Source organism: Electrona antarctica (assembly GCF_951216825.1).
Source record: "Electrona antarctica genome assembly, chromosome: 11".
NCBI classification, from domain to species: Eukaryota; Metazoa; Chordata; class Actinopteri; order Myctophiformes; family Myctophidae; genus Electrona; species Electrona antarctica.
The window spans coordinates 51239715-51261922 of NC_136792.1; the positions used below are offsets into that span (position 1 = coordinate 51239715).

Below are 22208 nucleotides of genomic sequence, written 5' to 3' on the forward strand. Positions count from 1 at the left end.
AAGCATAACATAATGCTAACACCAAAAGGGGTTCCCGCCCAAAATGGGTTAAACATTTGAAGCGAGAAATAGACAACACTGTACCCCGAAAATTGATTCCAATTGATCAACACTCACTTCCTTAGTTTTCCGAGGCGACAGTGTTAATTGCGCTCTGCGGGGCCAACTTGGACATACCGTTAAGCAAGGAAATACTGTTTTGTTCTTAATTTTGGGTCAATTAATTAATTGATTTAATACGTAGCCGTGTAATAATAGTCCGGCGGCTTAGTGAAAGGATAGTGCAATTGCGGATAAAAGCGTAATTTTTTTGCATGATGGTTCGTTAGGGTCAGTTATTGCATTTTAGCCTAGGAGCCCTTGTCAAATATCTATTTTAAATATCAAATTGCAAGACATTATTATCAATGCAATATGTGAAATATGTGAAAATCCGCCTAGTATTTTTCAGACTATATACACCATAAAATGATCAGATTATTTCCAAATGTGATAAAGTTGACTTATTTTGACATTATTAAAGTCACAGAACATGAAATATCATCAATAACACCTTTATTGCAATGAAGAATACATACAAATGAACTATAACTCGACCGGCCATCGGACGGTCTCGCGCCACACCATCCAGGTGGCCAGTTGTCCGGGTGGCCACTTGTGCAGGGTGCCCACTTGTTCAGTCAGACTACATTTTGGGTGCGGTACTGAACCATACTGTAGCATACTGTACTGTACCATACTGTACCGTACTGTACCGTACTGTACTGTACTGTACTGTACTGTACTGTACTGTACTGTACTGTACTGTACTGTACTGTACTGTACTGCAATGTACCATACTGTATGTTACTGTACCATACTGTATGTTACTGTACCGTACTGTACCAGACTGTACGTTACGTTACCGTACCATACTGTACTGTACCATACCGTGCTGCTGTGTGTGCGCGTGTGCGTGTGCGTGTGTGTGTGTGTGTGTGTGAAGTGAAAAGGGGAGGGGTCGGTGAATGTGGAAATTGTGATATAATTTGCGTCACAGCAAAATGTTGCACAATAACAGTATGGCACACAAAAGCAATATTTGTACAATACATATGACAGGTGAGCGGAGGCAATGTAGTGCAGATGGATTCCTGTGGCATGTAGAATTTGTTTGTGCTTCTTCTGTCGTATATGTCCTTAGACCTTCAGCTCCATTGCAGCAAGCCAGTCCAGTGTGTCATTGTCTAGGTCAATTAAGCCTTGATCACTATTTGGTGGCCGGTATGTAGGGCAGCTGGTCAGCACGTGTTCCATAGTCTGTAATGGATCCCCATTACAGACTATGGCCCAGACTATGGCCCAGACTATACACACAGGCCCAGTTCCTGGGCCTGTGTGGCAAAGGGCCGCCGGGACTTGAGATGCGTACGCTGTGGTGTCTCCGTGACGACCTTGTGGAGGAGGTGAGATTTGCTCAACTGTGCCTTCCGAGTGAGGGCCAGTGTGGCTGCTTCTCGCCTGACCTCTGCTGGGGCGATTCCAGGCTGAGGCACAGTATTCAGCGGCAGGGAAAACTAGGGCCTCGGTGGAGATGCGCAGTGTCTTTGTGGTGACTCCCCACGTGGTGCCAGCTAGATGCTGTATCAGTGCGGCACGGGCTTTCCCTTAACACTGTCCAGGTGTTGTTTAAAGGACAGTGTTCTGTCGAGCTTCACTCCATGTATGTCGGTGAGGACTGGGACTGTAGCCGGGCACCGTCGACCATGAGGTTGATTTGGCGAGTTGCTTCCCTTTTGTAGAGGTGGAACATTGTTGCTACAGTCTTCTCAACACTGAGCTTGAGGCGGCAGTCCTTCAGGTATGAAGAAAGGGTGTTCATGTCCTCCGAGAGGCTTTCCCCTATACTGCTTCCCAGGATGGCTTGCTGAGCAGAATTGCCAAGTTTTGTAGGAGAAGCCGGACGGATAAATATATTGGTCACAATTGCATTTGCAAAGTGGGGAACAGTCCAAATTTGTATTACTGCATTTTCAGGTACTACACTACAGTCACCTTTACAGGTGCATCTGATCAGCTCTCTGCAAGCTCTGGAAACCTCTGGAATGGTCAGCCAAACTGGCACCCATGACCCTTCTTCCTTAACCCACCCATAGTTCTGTGGAGAAGGAATCACTCGGTGGCTTCGTGTGCTGGTGGCCCAGATGCCCGCTTGGTAGACTGCAATAGCCTAGGGGAACCCAAATCTCGAGCCCTGCCTATGTTTCACGCATATTCCGGTTGTGACACAACATATGCCTTAATAGCCGGGGAGCCAGTCACCCAAAATTTGAGAGGACCTGTGATGTCATAACATACTTTTTATTTGTGTTTTTTTTCTATTCATTTGGTCAGAGCAGACCTCTCATTCTGTGTTCCATAATGACCAAGTTAATAGAAAAAATACAAATAAAAAGTATGTCATGACATCACAGGTTCATCTCTATTCCCGCTCCCCGGCTATTAATGGAAAGGGTAAGAAGTCAGCTTGGCGGACCTGGCAAGCCTATGATGCTGCCTGCGACAGAAACATTCGTCAATCTGGCAAAGCATCCCTTCCAGCAACTAGATGTTGACTGCCAGCACTTCCGGGAGCTTGAAAGACTGACAGTAATTTTGTATGACAAATCCAGTCCTTTGAGCTCCATCAACGAAAAAAGAAAATAACTCTTCTGTGAACAAAATCGAACGATAGAGAAATTACCTCCCACCCAGGGTGCACTCACATGTGAAACGGGCAGTCTACCAAGCAGGCATCTGGGCCACCAGCACACAAAGCCATCAAATGATTCCTTCTCCACAAAACTATGGGCCAAGGAAGAAGGGTCATGGGTGCTAGTTTACTGACCATTCCAAAGGTTTCCAGAGCTTGCAGAGAGCTGATCAGATGCACCTGTAAAGGTGATGTATACCTGCCAATGCAGCAATGCAAATTTTGACTGTTCCCCACTTTGCAAATGCAATTGTGACAGCTAGGCAGGATGTGCACAGCTCTATAACATGTTTCGCACTATGATGCATATTCTTCATTGCAATAAAGGTGTTATTGATGATATTTCATGTTCTGTGACTTTAATAATGTCAAAATAAGTCAACTTTATCACATTTGGAAGTAATCTGATCATTTTATGATGTATATAGTCTGAAAAATACTAGGCGGATTTTCACATATTTCATTGATATTGATAGTCTTGCAATTTGATATTTAAAATAGATATTTGACAAGGGCTCCTAGGCTAAAATCCTTTAGCATGACATAAAGAAGCCTCATACAAAATTTGGCGCTTTTATCCGCAAGTGCACTATTCTCCTAAAAAAGTGCACTAAGCCTCTGGACTATAAGCAGGACAATGAATGGCTAGGTGGTCATTGTTGATAACTAAATCACCGACAGGGTGGTCAGCCCCCGCCCACTGACGCGGAGCGCCTAGCTCATTGATTATCCCTTGGGCCTCACTCACACCTATACATCTAGCGTACAACAATGTTGCATGGTAGATGTAAACAAAGGGTAAGTGTCATGGCCGCCCCAATGCATTTCCAATGGACGTCACATGGTTTGACACGACGTTTTTGTTGTAAGGCTTTCGGCTGTGTTTTCGACTGCCCCCCTCCCCCTCATACAACAAAAATGTTGTGTCAAACCATGTGACTCTCATTGGAAATGCATTGCGAGCTTGGAACAGTCAACAAGTCTCATGCATCAGCTATACAACAATCTGTTGTGCAGGTGTGAGTGAAGCCTTGGGCTGTCGATCAGATAGGACTTTTCTGTTTGGATGTATGGGGCTGTCAATCAGATAGGACTTTTCTGTTTGGATGTATGGGGCTGTCAATCAGATAGGACTTTTCTGTTTGGATGTATGGGGCTGTCAATCAGATAGGACTTTTCTGTTTGGATGTATGGGGCTGTCAAGGCCAGAAAGTAGTTGTTGCCACTCTCATAACTTTCAAAGTTATGGTGACGATGTCACGCGCATAGCCTCTATAATGTCACTAGGGTCAGTGTCGTGCGGTTCAAATCATTAATTAATTGCAGCCCGACAATAGAGACAGGTGGCCTTTCTGTGTGCGAGGACAGTTCATAATGCCACCTTGTACGCCTGCTTTATTTTTCATCCATTTCATGCATCTCCTACAGAAATATCTCTCGTAAGGCGGCTCTGTCGCAGAGTTGCAGTAATATATATATATTGTTTTAATTAACTATCAAACTTGCCGACCCCCGTTTTAACCCATTTTGGGCGGGAACCCCTTTTGGTGTTTTAAGCATTATGTTATGCTTTAGCTATTGAAACATAGCAGATCTACAAGCTCATAGCGCGCCACCGAGTGGCGCGCTACGAGCGGCGCGCTACGAGCTTGTAGGTCTGCTATTTTTTTAAACGACTGACATAGAAACATAGCCTTTTCAGAAAACTGTCAGGATGTAGAAGACATTTTTAGAATCTGATCTCGGGTCAAAATGGGTTAAAATAGGTTCATCAACATATTGTCATTGCCAGGCTTGCAATTAGTAAAAGCTGGAGGTTAGGTTTAGGTTGGGTTGTGGGTGGAGTTATCACTAGGGATGGAGCTCGTTAACCTTGATAACGAGCACCTGTTCGATCAGGCTTATCGAGCCGCGTTCTCATCGAGCCCACTATCCAGCATTTTCTATTATTTTGTGGAAAGATGGGAGACAATCAACTCTGAACAGAGCCAGTATCTTTTACTAGGGCCTTCAAATACAGTACTTTTCTAACAGACAAAAGGCAATTGACGTTTTTACCAATACAATAATATTAAAGAAACTGTTAACTGGTTAAAAAGCATAATTTTTACGCTTTTTCCAGCATGGATGATAACATTTATTTCTTGATCGCCTCTTGTCTTGTTTGTTTAAAACATGACGTCATGGGCCGCTATATGCTCGATAACAAGCTTGATAAGCCCAAAGCTTATTGATACCGGGTACTCGATAAGCTTGTTGCTAGTGATTTACTTGGTTGAATGTCGGCGTCACGCATTGCAAACGCATTGTGAGCTTGTAGATCGGCTATTTTTAGGCTTTAGGCTTATAAAGTCCACTGGCCAGAATGTGAACCCAGGCATGCCGAGTATACACCGACGTTTTATGTTAGAAATGTTGAGTATGTGACCCCAGCATGTAGTAGAACCTGCCGGATGCTAACTTGCATAATTATGTTCATAATTGGCATAATATGTGACCATGACTAAGAAAGGATAGAGGCCGCACAGCTCGTAGTCACGATGCTAGAAACTTATTAATTAATATGTGACCATACCAAAACGTTTCAGATGAAAAAAAAAAACGATGATTTGAATCGAACATTTAGAAAAAGTCATGCAAGGGGAACTTTCTCCGGACTTCATGGGCAAAGAAAATCCACTTCAAAATTTCAAAATCTGTCAGAAAGACCGCTCCGACGTGCTAGTGTTAACAACCTACTGTATAAGGGGTGGAATAAATCTAAATTTCATCATGCTTTAAGTACCATGTGACGTGTCAAACTAGGGGGTTTTCATGTTGCTGAATCCATTCCAAGCATTAGTTATGCACAAAAAAACACTCCTTGGGGCTGAAACGGCCATAGCCGTCATCACATATTGTGATGATGTCAGCACAAATGGGCTTTTTTTCCCCCTTCAGGAATGAAGAGATCCCAGTGATTGAAACATTGATTTAACCCATTTTGGGCGGGAACCCCTTTTGGTGTTAGCATTATGTTATGCTTTAGCTATTGAAAAATAGCAGATCTACAAGCTCATAGCGCGCCACTGAGTGGCGCGCTACGAGCTTGTAGGTCTGCTATTTTTGAAAAATCGAAGAACGACTGACATAGAAATATAGCTTTTTCAGAAAACTGTCTAGTGGAGCTGAGTTATTCCTTACCAGTGTTGCGGACTCTATTTCTTTCTCTTGTACTGCCATTTGTCCTGCAGCACCTGGGCTAGAGAGGATGTGCATGCTCTATTACCTTTTCTACACGAATAAAAACCTCACCTTGCCCGCTAAATGCCTACATCATGGTTGTAATTCAAACGTGTGTCTGTGTGTGTGTGTGTGTCCGTGTGTGTGCGTGTGTGTGTTTGACCGTGTGTGTGTGTCCGTGTGTGTGCGTGTGTGTGTCTGTGTGTGTTTGTGTGTGTGTGTGTGTGTGTGTGCGTGTCTGTGTGTGTCCGTCCGTGTCTGTGTGTGTCCGTCCGCGTGTGTGCATGTGTGTGTGTGTGTCTGTGTGTGTGTGTGTGTGTGTCCGTGTCTGTGTGTGTCCGTGTCCATGTGTGTGTGTCCGTGTATGTGTGTCCCCGTGTGTGCGTGTGTGTCCGTGTGCGTGTGTGTCCGTGTGTGTGCGTGTGTGTCCGTGTGTGTCCATGTGTGTCCGTGTGTGTGCGTGCGTCTCCAGCCTCCTTCTCAGAGCTGCTGATCCTCGCCCTGGCCATCGGCGCGGCCATCGCCCTGGTGGTCATCCTCCTGGTCGTCATCCTGTCGTGCAGGAAGTGTAAGAAGAACCGCCAGCGGGGTCACGAGGTCAACACGGACGAGGAACAACAACAACAGCAAGCCCCCCGCCGGGAGCGGAAAGACCCCACCGCCTGGTAAGATAGGGGCCGTCCGCGGGGGATCGAACCGCCACCGCCGCCGCCGCCGCACGCGCGGTGAGAGAGGGGCCGTGGCGAGGGATGGAAGCACCGCCGCGCTCGGTGGCGGTGGGGGTGGTGGTGGTGGTGAGTGAGGGGATACCAACTGGACCGAGAGGAGGAGGAGGAGGAGGAGGAGAGGGGAACCAATCAGGAGGAGGAGGAATGCAAATCGGACCTTTTTTTTTGTTTTTGTTTTTCTCTCATGTGGACTTTGGGTTGGAATGGGCTCGGGGGATGTTGTTCTGGTGTCTGGCCGGCCTTTCACACATGGAGCGGACGACGAAACGGCACAGCAAATTTATCCTTATAGATTGAAATTGTCTTGAAGCGTATTCTTAGCTTGCTGCTTGGAACGCTCGGATTTCGGGTGTAGGTCTAGTAGTTCCACGTCTATAAAACATGTGTGAAAGGCCCCATGCTCACTCTCTGTCCCACCTATGGGACCGGTGGGCCCCCCCCCCCCCTCCCACCTATGGGACCATGGTCTCTGAATGAAGTGCTCTTTTGCTATTGGATGTTTCACTTCCCCGCCTCCTCCTCCTCCTCCTCCACAAACCTGGACCAATCACTGGGCAGCTGTTTCTATTATTTTTTTAATTTCTTTTCAGAACAGAATCTTTATAACAAATACGTGCCTTAATTTTGTTTAGAACTCCACTGATACTTAGCCAGACTGATGGAACATAGGCCTATATATATATATATATATATATATATGTATATATATATACATACATACACACATGTAATTTATGATGCCACTAAAAACACTTTTTATTTTCCGGAGGGAAACGGCTTGTGTTTTCTGTCCACGATTTCAAAACACATTTCTTGTATGAAGTAGAAGAATTATTAATTGACATACTGTAGATTAGAACATGCGGGCTGAATTTACGCTGTTTACTTAATTACCCACTAATTCATTTCAGACTCTGATCACAGCCATAAGCAACGCGCTTGATCAGTTGTTATTTCACCAAACCATAGGAGGGGAGATAGAGAGGGGGAGAGAGAGAGAGAGAAAGAGAGCAAATGTTTTTAATTTCAGGGAAACTCTGAGAGTGTACGCATTCCTATTTGTACACACTCAGAGTTACAGACCTGTAAGGGTCCATTTGGTTCCATGTGTTACACTCTCAGAGTTACAGACCCGTAAGGGTCCATTTGGTTCCATGTGTTACACTCTCAGAGTTACAGACCCGTAAGGGTCCATTTGGTTCCATGTGTTACACTCTCAGAGTTACAGACCTGTAAGGGTCCATTTGGTTCCATGTGTTACACTCTCAGAGTTACAGACCCGTAAGGGTCCATTTGGTTCCATATGTTACACTCTCAGAGTTACAGGCCCGTAAGGGTCCATTTGGTTCCATATGTTACACTCTCAAAGTTACAGACCCATAAGGGTCCATTTGGTTCCATGTGTTGCACTCTCAGAGTTACAGACCCGTAAGGGTCCATTTGGTTCCATGTGTTGCACTCTCAGAGTTACAGACCTGTAAGGGTCCATTTGGTTCCATGTGTTACACTGTCAGTTAGACCTGTAAGGGTCCATTTGGTTCCATGTTACACTCTCAGAGTTACAGACCCGTAAGGGTCCATTTGGTTCCATGTGTTACACTCTAAGAGTTACAGACCCGTAAGGGTCCATTTGGTTCCATATGTTACACTCTCAGAGTTACAGACCTGTAAGGGTCCATTTGGTTCCATGTGTTACACTCTCAGAGTCACAGACCGGTAAGGGTCCATTTGGTTCCATGTGTTACACTCTCAGAGTTACAGACCCGTAAGGGTCCATTTGGTTCCATGTGTTACACTCTCAGAGTTAAAGACCCGTAAGGGTCCATTTGGCTCCATATGTTACACTCTCAGAGTTACAGACCTGTAAGGGTCCATTTGGTTCCATGTGTTACACTCTCAGAGTTACAGACTCGTAAGGGTCCATTTGGTTCCATGTGTTACACTGTCAGAGTTACAGACCTGTAAGGGTCCATTTGGCTCCATATGTTACACTCTCAGAGTTACAGACCTGCAAGGGTCCATTTGGTTCCATATGTTACACTCTTAGAGTTACAGACCCGTAAGGGTCCATTTGGTTCCATATGTTACACTCTCAGAGTTACAGACCTGTAAGGGTCCATTTGGTTCCATATGTTACACTCTCAGAGTTACAGACCTGTAAGGGTCCATTTGGTTCCATATGTCTCAGAGTTACAGACCCGTAAGGGTCCATTTGGTTCCATATGTCTCAGAGTCACAGACCTCTAAGGGTCCATTTGGTTCCATATGTCTCAGAGTTACAGACCCGCAAGGGTCCATTTGGTTCCATGTTACACTCTCAGAGTTACAGACCCGTAAGGGTCCATTTGGTTCCATATGTTACACTCTCAGAGTTACAGACCTGTAAGGGTCCATTTGGTTCCATATGTTACACTCTCAGAGTTACAGACCTGTAAGGGTCCATTTGGTTCCATATGTCTCAGAGTTACAGACCCGTAAGGGTCCATTTGGTTCCATATGTCTCAGAGTCACAGACCTAAGGGTCCATTTGGTTCCATATGTCTCAGAGTTACAGACCCGCAAGGGTCCATTTGGTTCCATGTTACACTCTCAGAGTTACAGACCCGCAAGGGTCCATTTGGTTCCATGTTACACTCTCAGAGTTACAGACCCATAAGGGTCCATTTGGTAGGAAACCCCCTCATGAACCCCTGTTGATCCTATAGGACCACCACTTTCAATACCGCTGAAATGGAGGCAAAACAATATATTTTTTTCTCCAACAAATTTTACGTTAAAGGCAGAGCCAACAGATCTTTTTAAACGCTGCACTTTTCAAAATAATATGGGTGGGGGAAAAAAACAACAGCAGCAGCATTACTTACGTATGCATTTCTATTTTGGCATTCTCATAAACATATGAATGTTGTTTTATAAATGTTGGAGGAAACAAAATCGCGGAACAGCTAAGTCTGCCCCGCCCCCCAACATACTGGTCAGCGGTTCTGTGATGTCATTAGTGGAGGAAGTGCAGCCTGCTAAACTCGGCTATGAACAAATATCACAATATTATCGATATACGTTCAATTTAACCTGCCACCATTTAACTCCTCCATCTAAAATCCCTGTAAATACATACAGGGAAACTTGTATCACCAATTTACCACGTTACAGTAGAGAGGCATTTTAAATGGAAGACATTTTCCATATGCCGATAAAGCACGCACGCACGCGTTACTATTGTAAATATCAAAAGTTGATCCATATCTGTGGCTCTACCTTTTCAGAGTAAAATTATATTAACCCATTATAGGACTGAGGCCGATTCTAAAAACAAATGTCTTCTAAATCCTAAACGTTTTATGAAAACCCTATGTTTCTATGTCAGTGGTGCTCAAACCTTTTTCACGTCAAGCAAACCCCAGAAATATCTGTAGTTGGCCACGGACCCCCATCTGAACATAATGTTGTTCCAGGGACCCCCCACCCCCCCAAGGAAGCAAAGATTTGAGTTAAAAACATTCGCTCTGAAAGAATATATATTCAAAGATTTGCGCCACGCTTTCAAGACATTTCAAAAATAGCAGATCTATGCAAGCGCCGCGCTACGAGCTTGTGTAGATCTGCTGTTTTTCAATAGCTAAAGTATAACATAATGCTTACAGTGTATAATTTACTGTACACTGTGTGAAACTCTGAGCACTTACTGTACCCATCGTCCAGTGTTGTCCATGGTTGCGTACTGTACTGTACTGTACTGTACTGTACTGTACTGTACTGTACTGTACATACTCTCGGTACCATTGGTCCAATCATTTCTGCTGTACATAGTATTACTGATCTCCATGAGGCTACTGTATGTCACTGTATATTTCTGTTTGGTTTTGCTTTCGTGTTGTTTTTGTTTTTGAGGAGAGGATGGTGTTTTATGTTTTTTTTTTTTTTTTTGTCTGACTTTTATAATGTGATTTCCCGGAGAAATATTCAAAGACTTGCTGCCTTAATAATCATATTAATAAGATGACGAGCACACTGATTTGACACTGACATTTTTTATTTTTTTTATGCAAACCATCAAAGCAGGGGCACAGATCCGGGCATGTGACCCCCCCCCCCCCACACACACACACACACACACACACACACACAACTTCAGAAAAGCATTAACCTGTCTGCCCACGTTTTTCTTTTTAGAATAGCCTACCTTTTGTAGTTCAAAATATACATATTCAATAGAGGTGACTCCACTTTTGTAGTCATTCGCACATAACCGTAAAACGTAACCAACCCACTCAGACCTATTCGTTGTTATGCCTTTCAATCCAATCTTTTTGGTAGCATTAGCTGTTGCTTTGTTATCCAGTATAGCAACTAGGGCATTCACTTCTAGTCATTTTTACTAGTTGACTAGTTGCCTAGTTTACTAGGCTAGGTTTTACCTATTATGTAAATAATAAATATTTGTACATTTAAAAACTGTGTACATTGGTGACTTTAACTATAATCTAACTGATCTTGAGGCCTACAAAATCAGGGGAAAAAAAAAAAAAACGTTTTTTTCTTCTTCTTATCAACTAGTCAACTAGTACCAACAAGGTCGACTAGTGGATTTAATGCCCTAATAGCAACATCATCTTTTTTTTTTTTTTCTCCAGAAAACTAACGTGAGGATTCAGAAGGCGTTTTTAGAATGGGCCCTCGGGTCTAAATTAAGTTCATGGAGATTCTGTTTATCCATGTTTTGTTTCATACTCCTTGAGAAAAGTCCTTTGTTTGCCCCCACCCCCCCCTCCAAATCCCCCCCCCCCACCCCCCCAAGTTGCAATGAGATCTGTGCCCCTTTGTCACCAGACATTTGGGTCTATCTATCATCATACTGGGTTCAACTCATTTCAATGGGTCACATTGTACCGTGTGTCTGTTTTTTTTAAACGGTGTTCTAGCTGGGCTGATGATTGTGTACGTCTTTTCTCTCCCTGGGTATCGTGGGACGTCTTGTGGCTTCCTCTGCTGGGTTTTCAGATCTGTCCCGTCGCTGCTCCAGGGTGCTTCAGGCCGGTTATAGGTCTAGAGACGCAGATGAGGCTGAGATCGCCGCGAGCACCTCCAGATCACACAACGCACAATCTCTGAAATAAAACTCTTGCAACTCGACTTTGTCTTCTCGGTTTACCGGAGTTGGTCAGACATCAATCAAAACAAGGGCAAAATTTAACGAGCAGAGGGAACAATTACCCCCACCCCACATACACAATCTGCTCAGAGGCAGATTTGTAATCACAGATTGCGATCTTAAAGATGGGCTTCTCTTTTAAGATCCAGTTCCCGCTCATCTCTGGTGTGAATCAAGACTCCTGCTATACCGTCTCTGATAAGCTAAGGCCTGTTTGTTTTTACATGACCAAGCTCACGACGTGTTGCATTGCAAGCTTGTGGATCGCCTTTTTTTGTTTTGTTTTTTTTGCTTTTTTGAAAATCTTACCAGTTATTCTAACCGATGAAAACGATGTTCCCATTAACTGCTTATTATTATTTACTCCCATTAACTTTTTAACCCCCCCCCCCCCCTCCCCCCCATGTCCGTCCCAGTGACCCTGCCCTGGCCATGCATCTGTACATGTCCCAGACATCCGTAGAGATTGACAGTTCGGACGGAATGATTTCGGACCCGAGCACCGGAGACCCCAGCTCCGAGGAGGAGGACGGCTCGGACGGCTCGGACGACGAAGCAGGCGGAGACTCGGACTGAGGACCGACGCGGTGCGCTTGGAGACGTAGTCTAAAGACCATGAGGGAGGTGGAGACGTAGTCTAAAGACCGTGAGGGAGGTGGAGACTGGAGACATAGTCTAAAGACCATGAGGGAGGTGGAGGCGTAGTCTAAAGACCATGAGGGAGGTGGAGACGTAGTCTAAAGACCATGATGGAGGTGGAGACATAGTCTAAAGACCATGAGGGAGGTGGAGACATAGTCTAAAGACCATGAGGGAGGTGGAGACATAGTCTAAAGACCATGAGGGAGGTGGAGACATAGTCTAAAGACCATGATGGAGGTGGAGACGTAGTCTAAAGACCATGAGGGAGGTGGAGACGTAGTCTAAAGACCATGAGGGAGGTGGAGACGTAGTCTAAAGACAATGAGGTGGAGACGTAGTCTAAAGACAATGAGGTGGAGACGTAGTCTAAAGACCATGAGGGAGGTGGAGACGTAGTCTAAAGACAATGAGGTGGAGACGTAGTCTAAAGACCATGAGGGAGGTGGAGACTTAGTCTAAAGACCATGAGGGAGGTGGAGACGTAGTCTAAAGACTCTAAAGAGTGCGTTTGGAGAGACACACAGGGTGCGTTTGGATTTATGCACGCCGCCGGGGAATGTGCTCCGTTTTTTGGAGCGTGCTGGGCAACTTGTCGCGTCACAGAGCGCTTGTTTACGAACGACCGGTTAAAACTGGTCGTGTTTTAACCAGTGCGGGCGCTCGGCACCACCCGGGGCGCACGCAGCGCACTAGATTTTCGAACGACAACGCACCGAGTGCACCGAATGAACGAATGACAAGAATTGGGAATTTCGGAACGCACACAGATGGTTCCTGCTGCAGTGGCAGAACAAGTAGGATGAAGAGAATTGTAACAGTGTTAAAACAGCAGAGAGGAACTGAAGAGGAACGCACCGCGCCGCTGCGACTCGTTTTAAGACGTAGGGTTGTTCTCAGGACCTACTTTGGGCCTCCTTCGCTCAGGAGGTGTTACCGATAGAAGTTATACTTCTCAAAATGTTTCTAAAATAGAAGATCTACCAGCTCACACTGAGTTTGTAGCTTTTTAAAAATTATTATTATTATTATAAGTTTTTCCCCCTTCAGTGGTGGTTCCGTTTATAACCGTGAATTACAAATTAAAAGTAAGTTTGTCCCTGCGTTTGAGCGGGAGGTGGAAGAGAGAAAACCTGACTCCGCCAGATTGCGAAGGGGGCGCAGAAAAAAACAGTTACTCTGTCCCAACTCTGTCTGCCCAGTGTCCCCCCAGTATCTCCCCAATGTCTGCCCAGGGCAGTGCCTCCCCAGTGTCTCCCCAGTGCCCAGTGTCCCCCCATTGCCTCCACAGTGCCTCCCCAGTGTCCCCCCAGTGCCTCCCCACCGCGAAAAATCCTGCTTGGGGGCGTCAGATTGCTCAGGACCGGCCCTGAGATCATGTGACGTGCACAGCAGACCAGACTAGACTAGCAGGACAGTCCCGCTCCGCACCGCTTCAACGCGGTCATGAGAAGGAAGCAGAAAACTCTGCTTGTCACCCGAGTGACGCTGAAGGGCCGTGTGAAGCCAGAGGCCTCTCCCTCTCTCTCTCTCTCTCTCTGCTCGTTAAAAACAAAACATGCAGGCGTGACTCTGGGCCCCGACGGGGAAACCCCACAGCGTCAGTCACTTCACGCTCCAGAAGAGTGTCTGCTGCCTCGGCCCGTGGATCTGATGCTGCGTTCATACAAGGCATGTGCAAAGCAAAAAGCATATTTGTCGCTTTGTAAAAATCTGTTGCGCACACAGTCGTCGTGGGCGTCATGAAGCGTGCGTCCGTAGTGACGTAGTGTGTCGGAAGGGGCGGTGGTGGAAATTGAGAGAAAAAAAAAACATCATTGCAGCTACAGTTGTAGCTTCAATGTGTGACAGTTTCACTCATACAGACACAATGCAAAAAAATCTTTGGAAAAAAGAACGTTTCCTTCCTAGAACAGCTATCGTGCATTTGGCCTTGGAACAAGAACCGCCCCGGTCAGCACAGTCAAATCCTTGTTTTTTATTATTAAACTGTAACTCTGCGAGTTTACAAGACGACACTGCTCTGGGAGTGAAGTTAACTCCAGGACGAGGAGCACATTATCGCAACACTTCCGCCTTATCTGTAGCTAGTCGGGACGAAGGACAAGCGCGTCGATTAGAGCGAGGAGGAACAGCCCCAGAACAGCCGTTTCGACCGAAAATCAACCGATAATTCCCAGTAGGTTACTTATTAAGCCGATCTTATCTAGCCGGTCGGCTCGTCTGGAGCCTACTGGCTGCGATTGGCGTTGATGACACATTAACCGATCTTATCGGTCTACTCAGGTCTACTGGACATGACAAGCCTCCTCATACCCTCCCCTAAACTTAACCGCAAGCATGTCGCAGCGCGGTCCTAATATTAACGCATGTTCGCCAACCTTAATCCTGTCGTTTTAGTCTACTGCCTACTAAAAAAATGACAAGCCTCCTCATACCCTCCCCTAAACTTAACCGCAAGCATGTCGCAGCGCGGTCCTCGGTCCTAATATTAACGCATGTTCGCCAACCTTAATCCTGTCGGGTTTTTTTTGTTTTTGTCGCCAGGCATGCCCATACTCGTCGAAAACAATCGTACTGATCCGAACTGATAACTGCGGTCTTGTCCATTGATAACAGTCGAAGCGGGTGCAGCCCAGAAGCACGCAGCTGTGTGTGTGAGGTGGGGGGGAGAGACGGAGAGAAAAAAGATTAGATTACAGATCTGAAAACCCATTGATTGGCTACGATGTCTCTGGGACTCCGAAAGGTCCCGACCTACTAAGCCAGCGGTTCCCAAACATTTTTGGCCATGCACCCCCTGTTGATTTATTGATTGATTGATTTATTAACAGTTTGCAGAAGTACAGTACATTTCAAGTACAACTCGATACAAAAAACTGTTAACTGTGAGTGGACGACACCATAAAGCATTACACTTGTTTACAATAAGGCCCACCATTTTCAATTCATCAAAACCTCTTGACCTAGCTGATGCACCCCCCACCAACACACACACAAACATGGAAATAAATATGTGTGCATATACTGTATAAATGGCCTAAGCTATATAGATACATATATTTCCTATTTATCCACATATATGCACATATATGAACCTGAATATGGCATATATATGCAGCATAGGCTATATTCTGCATATACTTGCCATATATTGGCATGATATGTTAATATATTTCAAATGAAACCACAGCACCACCATTAGCCTTTTCATGGCCGTGCACCCCCCTATAGAAGGCGCCCGCGCACCACAAGGGGTGCACGCACCACAGTATGGGAACCAATCAATGTCCCTGAGACTCAGAAACGTCCTGACCTACTAACCAATGAATGTCCCTGTTGTTGTTTTTGTTGTTGTTGTTCCCGTGTTCCTTCTCCTCTCCGCAGAAAGCGTAATGTTTCGTTGTTCGTCGTTCTCTAAAACTGAGCGATGTTATTTTTGGTATGACTGTCTTTTTGTTTGTTTGTTTGTTTTTGTTTTTTTGTCTTTATTATGCGAGAAGTATTTTAAATCCTGTCTTTTCAAAGGACAAAGTGTTGTTTGATATAGAAGTTTTATAAGAAGATTTTATAATAAAATCACTTTTAAATGAGATGCAAGCCGTCTTGTCTTGTCTCTGTGTCAGTGTAATCAGGGAAGTACACACATAGACATCAAAGGGGCCTTCAGCCCCTGCCCTTTTACCCGTCTGTAAAACAACTGCCCTCTCCAGACCACGAATGCAGCATTTCCTATGGTGAAAGAAATGCAAATGCCACTGCTTTCCATGCCATATGCCAGAAGGCAGAATTCAGGAGAATTCCTTTTTTCCTGAACTTGAACGCAGCATTTTGTGTTGAACAAATGTGTTTAGAAATCCAGGTCGTTACACCGCATCTCCACTAGCTAAAGAGTGCTGGGATGCGCACCGAAAGTAGCTGATCTACAAGCTCTCAACGTGTCGCAGCACGACGTGTTGTGAGCTTGTAGATCTGCTATTTTCGCTATTTTTTGTCTAAAAGTGCCCTCTTACGTCAGCACCTGCCTCTCTAACACTCTCTGCATGTCCCTGAGTGTAATGTTATAATATCCATTGTCTACACTGTCGCTAGGCAACACTTTGCTCGGCCAATAGGTGACCCGACCAAGATGGCATGCGTGCCATTAAAGGAGAATTCCATACTAAAAGGCTTTCTTACCTTTATTTGTAGTCGTTACGTCCCCACCAAAGAGGTCCAGGTGTTATTTTGTGCAAAAGCTCCTTATTGGCTATTTCCCCTACCATAAGGCCTAAATGAATTGCATTGAATTGAATGGGGCTATGGGGTGTTGTGCTAATTCGCTTATTTCCATCGCTCAAAATTATATTTTTTTTGTATATATCCTCTCTTCATAATGTAAATAATATCCCAAGCGGCACACTTTACTACTTATTTCGATGGAAATAAGCAAATTAGCACAACACCCCATAGCCCCATTCAATTACCATTCAATTCAATGCAATTCATTGAGGGCTTATGGTAGGGGAAATAGCCAATAACAATAAGGAGTTTTTGCACAAAAAAACACCTGGACCAGCTCTTTGGTGGGGACGTAACGACTACAAAGAAAGAAAGGTAAGAAAGCCTTCTAGCATGGAATTCTCCTTTAATGACAGTAAACCACACACTCTCGTGTAATATTGCTTAAAGATGGAGTGCTGTGATTTTTTTCACCCTAAAACATGATCATCAGGTATTATTATGATATAAGGAGGAAGAATTGTTTCACAAATAGTGTACAGTATTTGTGGACACGCCCACCAGTTCATTAAGTATGGGGATGATATGTGACCGCTTCTGACCGAGGCTAAGTCATTTTTTCATGTCATGTTTTTTCATGTCATGTGAAAGCAGGGAATCATAGCGTCAAATTGACATATTGGTTGTTCAGTTTGACCCACCAGTTTTGGAGATATAACAGGCTTGAAAGGTTCACATCTGTGGTCTCTAACATTACACCTAGCTACATATGTTTAAGCATTTATTTCATATTTGCATGTTGATTTCAGCTCTGACACTTATTTCAGACATGCACTATATGTGAAGATTGTCTGTGCTATTAACTCATTTTGGATTAAAAACATACAAAAACAGATCTCACTATATCACTGTTCTTTTCCATTGGCACGTTTGACTGTCAAGGTTTCAGCCTTGCACTGATAACAACCACACCAAGGGCTCTAATGAAGTACTGTCACCTCATGAACACATGGAAAAACTGGAGAAAAAAAAATACAAAAATCCCAGCACTCCATCTTTAAATATAAATCACTGTATGTACAGAGTAGAAAAGGGGAGAACAGATCACTTCCATTCCCTTTGACCTGCTAAAAGGTGTGTGTTCAGGGCCTGATTGAGAGGAAGCATTCTTTTCAGCCTTTAAAAGGGAAGGAGTCATGGCATTCCACACTTAGGTGTCAGTGCTGTAGAAGGAGAATGTGTGTTTACCCATGCATGGGCCGTACCAGATCGGCGGTCTCCCTCCCTCTAGTTCTGTGGCTGTGGGCGTTGCTCACTTTTTGGAGGTATTTAGTCAGATATGCAGGTATTGAGGAACAGTGTTAACACAGTTCATTCTTTTCATACTTTGGGTTATTTGCCAGGTGCAGGATTCAAAAAGGTCAGAGTAAATAGGCCTATACCGGGGCGGCGGTGGCTCAGAGGTAGAGTCTCCGGATGGAAACCGCAAGGTCGCCAGTTCGAACCCGGGCTCCCCCAGAGTTAGTGTCGAAGTGTCCTTGAGCAAGACACTGAACCCCTAATTGCTCCCAATGTGCTGGTTGGTGCCTTGCATGGTTTCCGCTGCCATCGGTGTATGAATGGGTGAATGTAATGCACAATCTATGTAAAGCGCCTTGGATAAAGGCGCTATATAAATGCACCATTTACCATTTACCATTTGATAAAAACTCAGCAAAAGATACCATTTAAAAAAAAAGATGTATATATTCAGTTACTGTTGGTAAGGAGAAAAATCACACCCGTGTGAAGTGAGTGGTGTAACTATTATTGTTATAGTTACTGTACTGTATGTCGGGGTCCCCCGCTTGGGAAATGACAGTTACCGTGTGGGGTTCCCGGGGGGTCCCTCTACTGTACTGTACTGTACTGTGCTATCACACCCCAAATCACGTAATGGCTGCTAAAAACTGCTTCCCATCATGCACCTGTGCACAGTGTGAAGCTCAACAGCACCACTTTGTCACCTGTTGGCATACTCTAAACAGACATAGGGACACACATTTCTGTTGCTTGGAGTGGCTGCACCACTCAAAAGCTAAAACTAAGGGCATTCTGTCTATAATTTCAGTTTGGTTTAGTTAGTTTTGTAAAGAACACAATACAGTTTCAATTGGTTTTATTCGTTTTATTAAAGTTTTTTTTTAAATTTAGTTCAGTTAACTAATTTTAGCTTCCGTTATTGTTCCGTTAACAATGCAATGTTTTACAGGTGTTTGTACTCATCAGTTGTTTACCTGTGAGAGTTGGAGCCTTGAGTATGGCTGCTGTGCACGTGTGACACACACACACACACACACACACCTGGGACAGTTAGAGCCTTGAGTATGGCTGCTGTGCACACACAATGAAAAGGAAGGGATGTCCGCACACTGATTCACTGCTCCCAGGGAAATTCATTATTTCTTGAACAACGTTTCGACCCTTGTGGGTCTTCGTCATACCTGACACAAGGGTCGAAACGTTGTTCTAACAAATAAAGAATTTTCCTGGGAGTAGTGAATCAGTGTGCGGACATCCCTTCCTTTTCATTGTACGTATATTTTTGACCAGCACCTGTAGAATTTCTGGAGATGTGCCTGCTTCCTGTCGGATCCTATCTCTGCTGCACACACACACACACACACACACACACACACACACACACATTCTCTCTCTCTCTCTCTCTCTCTCTCTGTCAGTCAATAACTAGCATCGGGCCCAGAGGAAGAGACTTTGCTCAACACACACACACACACACACACACACACACACACGTGCGCTGTGCACAACGCACGGCTAACATATTCATGCCCATGCACACAGTGATTGAACAAACAGGCTGTATTCAGAGCATGTGTGAGCATTATTTAACCTGTGTAGGTAAATCCGTTGGGTTTTGGGGTAGGATGTCAGACTCGTGACTATGACTCTTAGTACGTCGGACCAAACGCATGCACGTGTGTGTCCGTGCACGTGTGTGTGTGTGTGTGTGTGTGTTCTTGCTCATAACACATCCTTCTCTACAGGACAGATCTGACACGTTGGTGACACATTTCACCAAACAATAGTGTACATGTCACCATGGCAACGCAAGGGAAAGAATGTTGGCATAGCACTGAGAGTCTCTCTGTCTGTCTGTCTGTCTCTATGTCTCTATGTTTCTATGTCTCTCTGTCTGTCTCTATGTCTGTCTGTCTTGTCTGTCTCTATCTCTATCTCTCCCTATGTCTGTCTGTCTGTCTCTCTCTCTCTCTCTCTCTCTCTCTCTCTCTTTAAAAAAAAAAAAAGGCTTTATTGGCATGATAAATATGTTCTACATTGCCAAAGCATACAACAAAACAAAAGTCAACATTGCGCACACAGAGACAACAACAAACATCCCAACAATAATGAACAACAAGCAATACAGTAACAATGAGAATAAATTAACAAACTGAAACATAACAGCAACTTAATGACCCTGTTCAGACAGATATACCTGTCTCTTCTGTCCACTGGCTGTCCCTCAGTTGACAACTCCACACGTATTTTGCTGCCAAAACTGTGCATTTGGACTGTTCTCCCAGAACATATTGAAATGATGAGTTATTAATGGTGGATTCAAATTCTTTATATTTTTCTTTTTGTCTTTCTCTCTCTTAGTCCGTGAGCCAGGGGGGTTGGTCTGTACCATCTGGCCGAATAAGGCTCATAGTGATTTTTGTGAAGGTATACATGTCTAGAGTTAGAAAATATGTGATAGCATTGCACCCGTGGTAGCTTTATGAGTGCTATCATGCATTTTATTTTATAACACTAGGCGAAAATTGCATGGATCAATATGAAAAAAAATAGTAATACACCCCCCAAAAATGATAGAAAAGGTTTTTCCAATTGGTTCTGGTACCTCTAGGCATGCTTAAGAATATACTGAAAATATAGGAAAATGTATGTTCTGGAAAGGCGTCATTTTCAAGATGGCGTCCAATATGGCTGCCAGGAGCTTAAAATGGCTATAACTAATACTAATTCATCATTATTTTGGGGTTTAGGACTAAAGGAATGTGGCTGAATCAGTGAAAGTGATCAGTTAATTATAGGGATGTGCCGATGAGACATTTTGGCCGATATCGATATCCGATATAATTAATTGCTGTTATGGCCGATAACCAATATTACCAATGTCGATCTCATTCTGTATTGAAAGATTATAATTTTGTCTATTCTTAAAAATACATGTAACAGGGTGTCTGCACTGCAGGCTTAGGCAAGTCACATCTAACTTAAATACCTTTATAATATTGTGAGCTTGTAGATCTGTTCAAACTGTTACTTTGGGCTTGTTTATCTGTAAAGACAGACCGATTAATTAATTTCATTTCATTTTTTATTTATTCCAAACATGTTAAAATATAAATGAGAAAAGACAAAGGAAATAAACGTCCAAAAATAATAATAATAATGATCTTTCATAATCCTTAACTTATGTTTATGTTCGAAAGTCGGGCAGATACTGGCACTGAGGAGGATATTGGAAGGGGTATGGGAGCGCAACCTGTCAGTGGTGATCACATTCATTGACTTACAAAAGGCTTTCGACACCATCCATGAGTATTCTACGTGCCTACGGAGTTCCAGAAAAGTTGGTCCAGATGATAGAGTCAAGCTACAGCCAGACTTGAGCCAAGGTCCAAGTTCGGCCTCAAGCTCAATACCAAGAAAACAAAGGTAATGACAGTCAACACAGAGGACAAAACCATTGCCACTGCAGACGGGACGGTGCTCGAGCGAGTCGAGGACTTCAAGTACCTCGGGGTCTGGACTGCCTCAACTGAAAAGGATCTGAAGGTTCGGAGAGTACTTGCCTGGAAAGCCTTGCACGGGATGAGGAGAGTGTGGAAATCAGACATGGGAGAAGACCTTAAGAGGCGGCTGTTCATAGATACTGTCGAGACATGGACCCTCACAGTACAACAGGAAAAATCCCTGGATGGAGTCTACACAAGAATGCTACGAATGGCACTAGGTGTCACATCAGAAATGTGTACCTCTATGGGGACAACCACGGGTCACGGACAAAGTCAGAGAGAGAAGGATGAGGCTGGCAGGGCACTGCGTCAGGTACCCAGAACTTGAGGCAAGTAAATTGACTATGGGAGCCAAACCCAGGGAAAAGCCAGGGGGGGGAAAGAAGCGTACCACCTATGTAGACGTGCTGCGGTGCGACAGCTTGGCTAACAACACTGCAGAGCTCAATAACCTGATGTTGGATAGGACATTGTGGAGGGCAGCGTTCCAGGAATCCCGAGTTGGTGTTGGCTAGACCTCACTCTCGCAGTTACTATGTTCGAAAAAGGAGTAGGGAAAAGTTTATTGAAAAACGTAATCGGTCTGATTAATCAAACCGATGCCGATTAATCTAAAAACAACTCAAATCGTCCGATACCGATGTGTTTGCCGATTAATCTCCCATCACTAGTTAATTATGTATTGCCAAATCCAAAATGGTGTCCAT

General features: G+C 44.3%; 1 protein-coding gene and 1 long non-coding RNA gene across 5 annotated transcripts in view; one reads left to right on the forward strand and one right to left on the reverse strand.

Moving 5' to 3' along the window:
* Nucleotides 1-3615, reverse strand: part of LOC306932850 — a 520149-nt gene extending 516534 nt beyond the window's left edge. Inside the window, exon 1 of the long non-coding RNA XR_013791172.1 lies at nt 3482-3615. This is a non-coding gene — a long non-coding RNA (uncharacterized lncRNA). The remainder of the gene's footprint in view (nt 1-3481) is intronic.
* Nucleotides 1-16067, forward strand: part of LOC306932844 (myelin protein zero-like protein 2) — a 59171-nt gene extending 43104 nt beyond the window's left edge. Inside the window, exons 4-6 of one of the 4 annotated variants that reach the window (XR_013791168.1) lie at nt 6426-6618; nt 12250-12774; nt 12829-16067. Coding sequence is in view for 3 of the 4 variants with exons in the window: in XM_079514794.1 (XP_079370920.1) it covers nt 6426-6618; nt 12250-12409 (353 nt within the window). In the remaining variant the exon portion in view is untranslated. Of the gene's footprint in view, nt 1-6425; nt 6619-12249 lie in introns of all 4 variants that reach the window. The other 3 variants (XM_079514794.1, XM_079514795.1, XM_079514793.1) reach the window with 3 other exon arrangements.
* The last annotated feature ends 6141 nt before the right edge of the window (nt 16068-22208 follow it).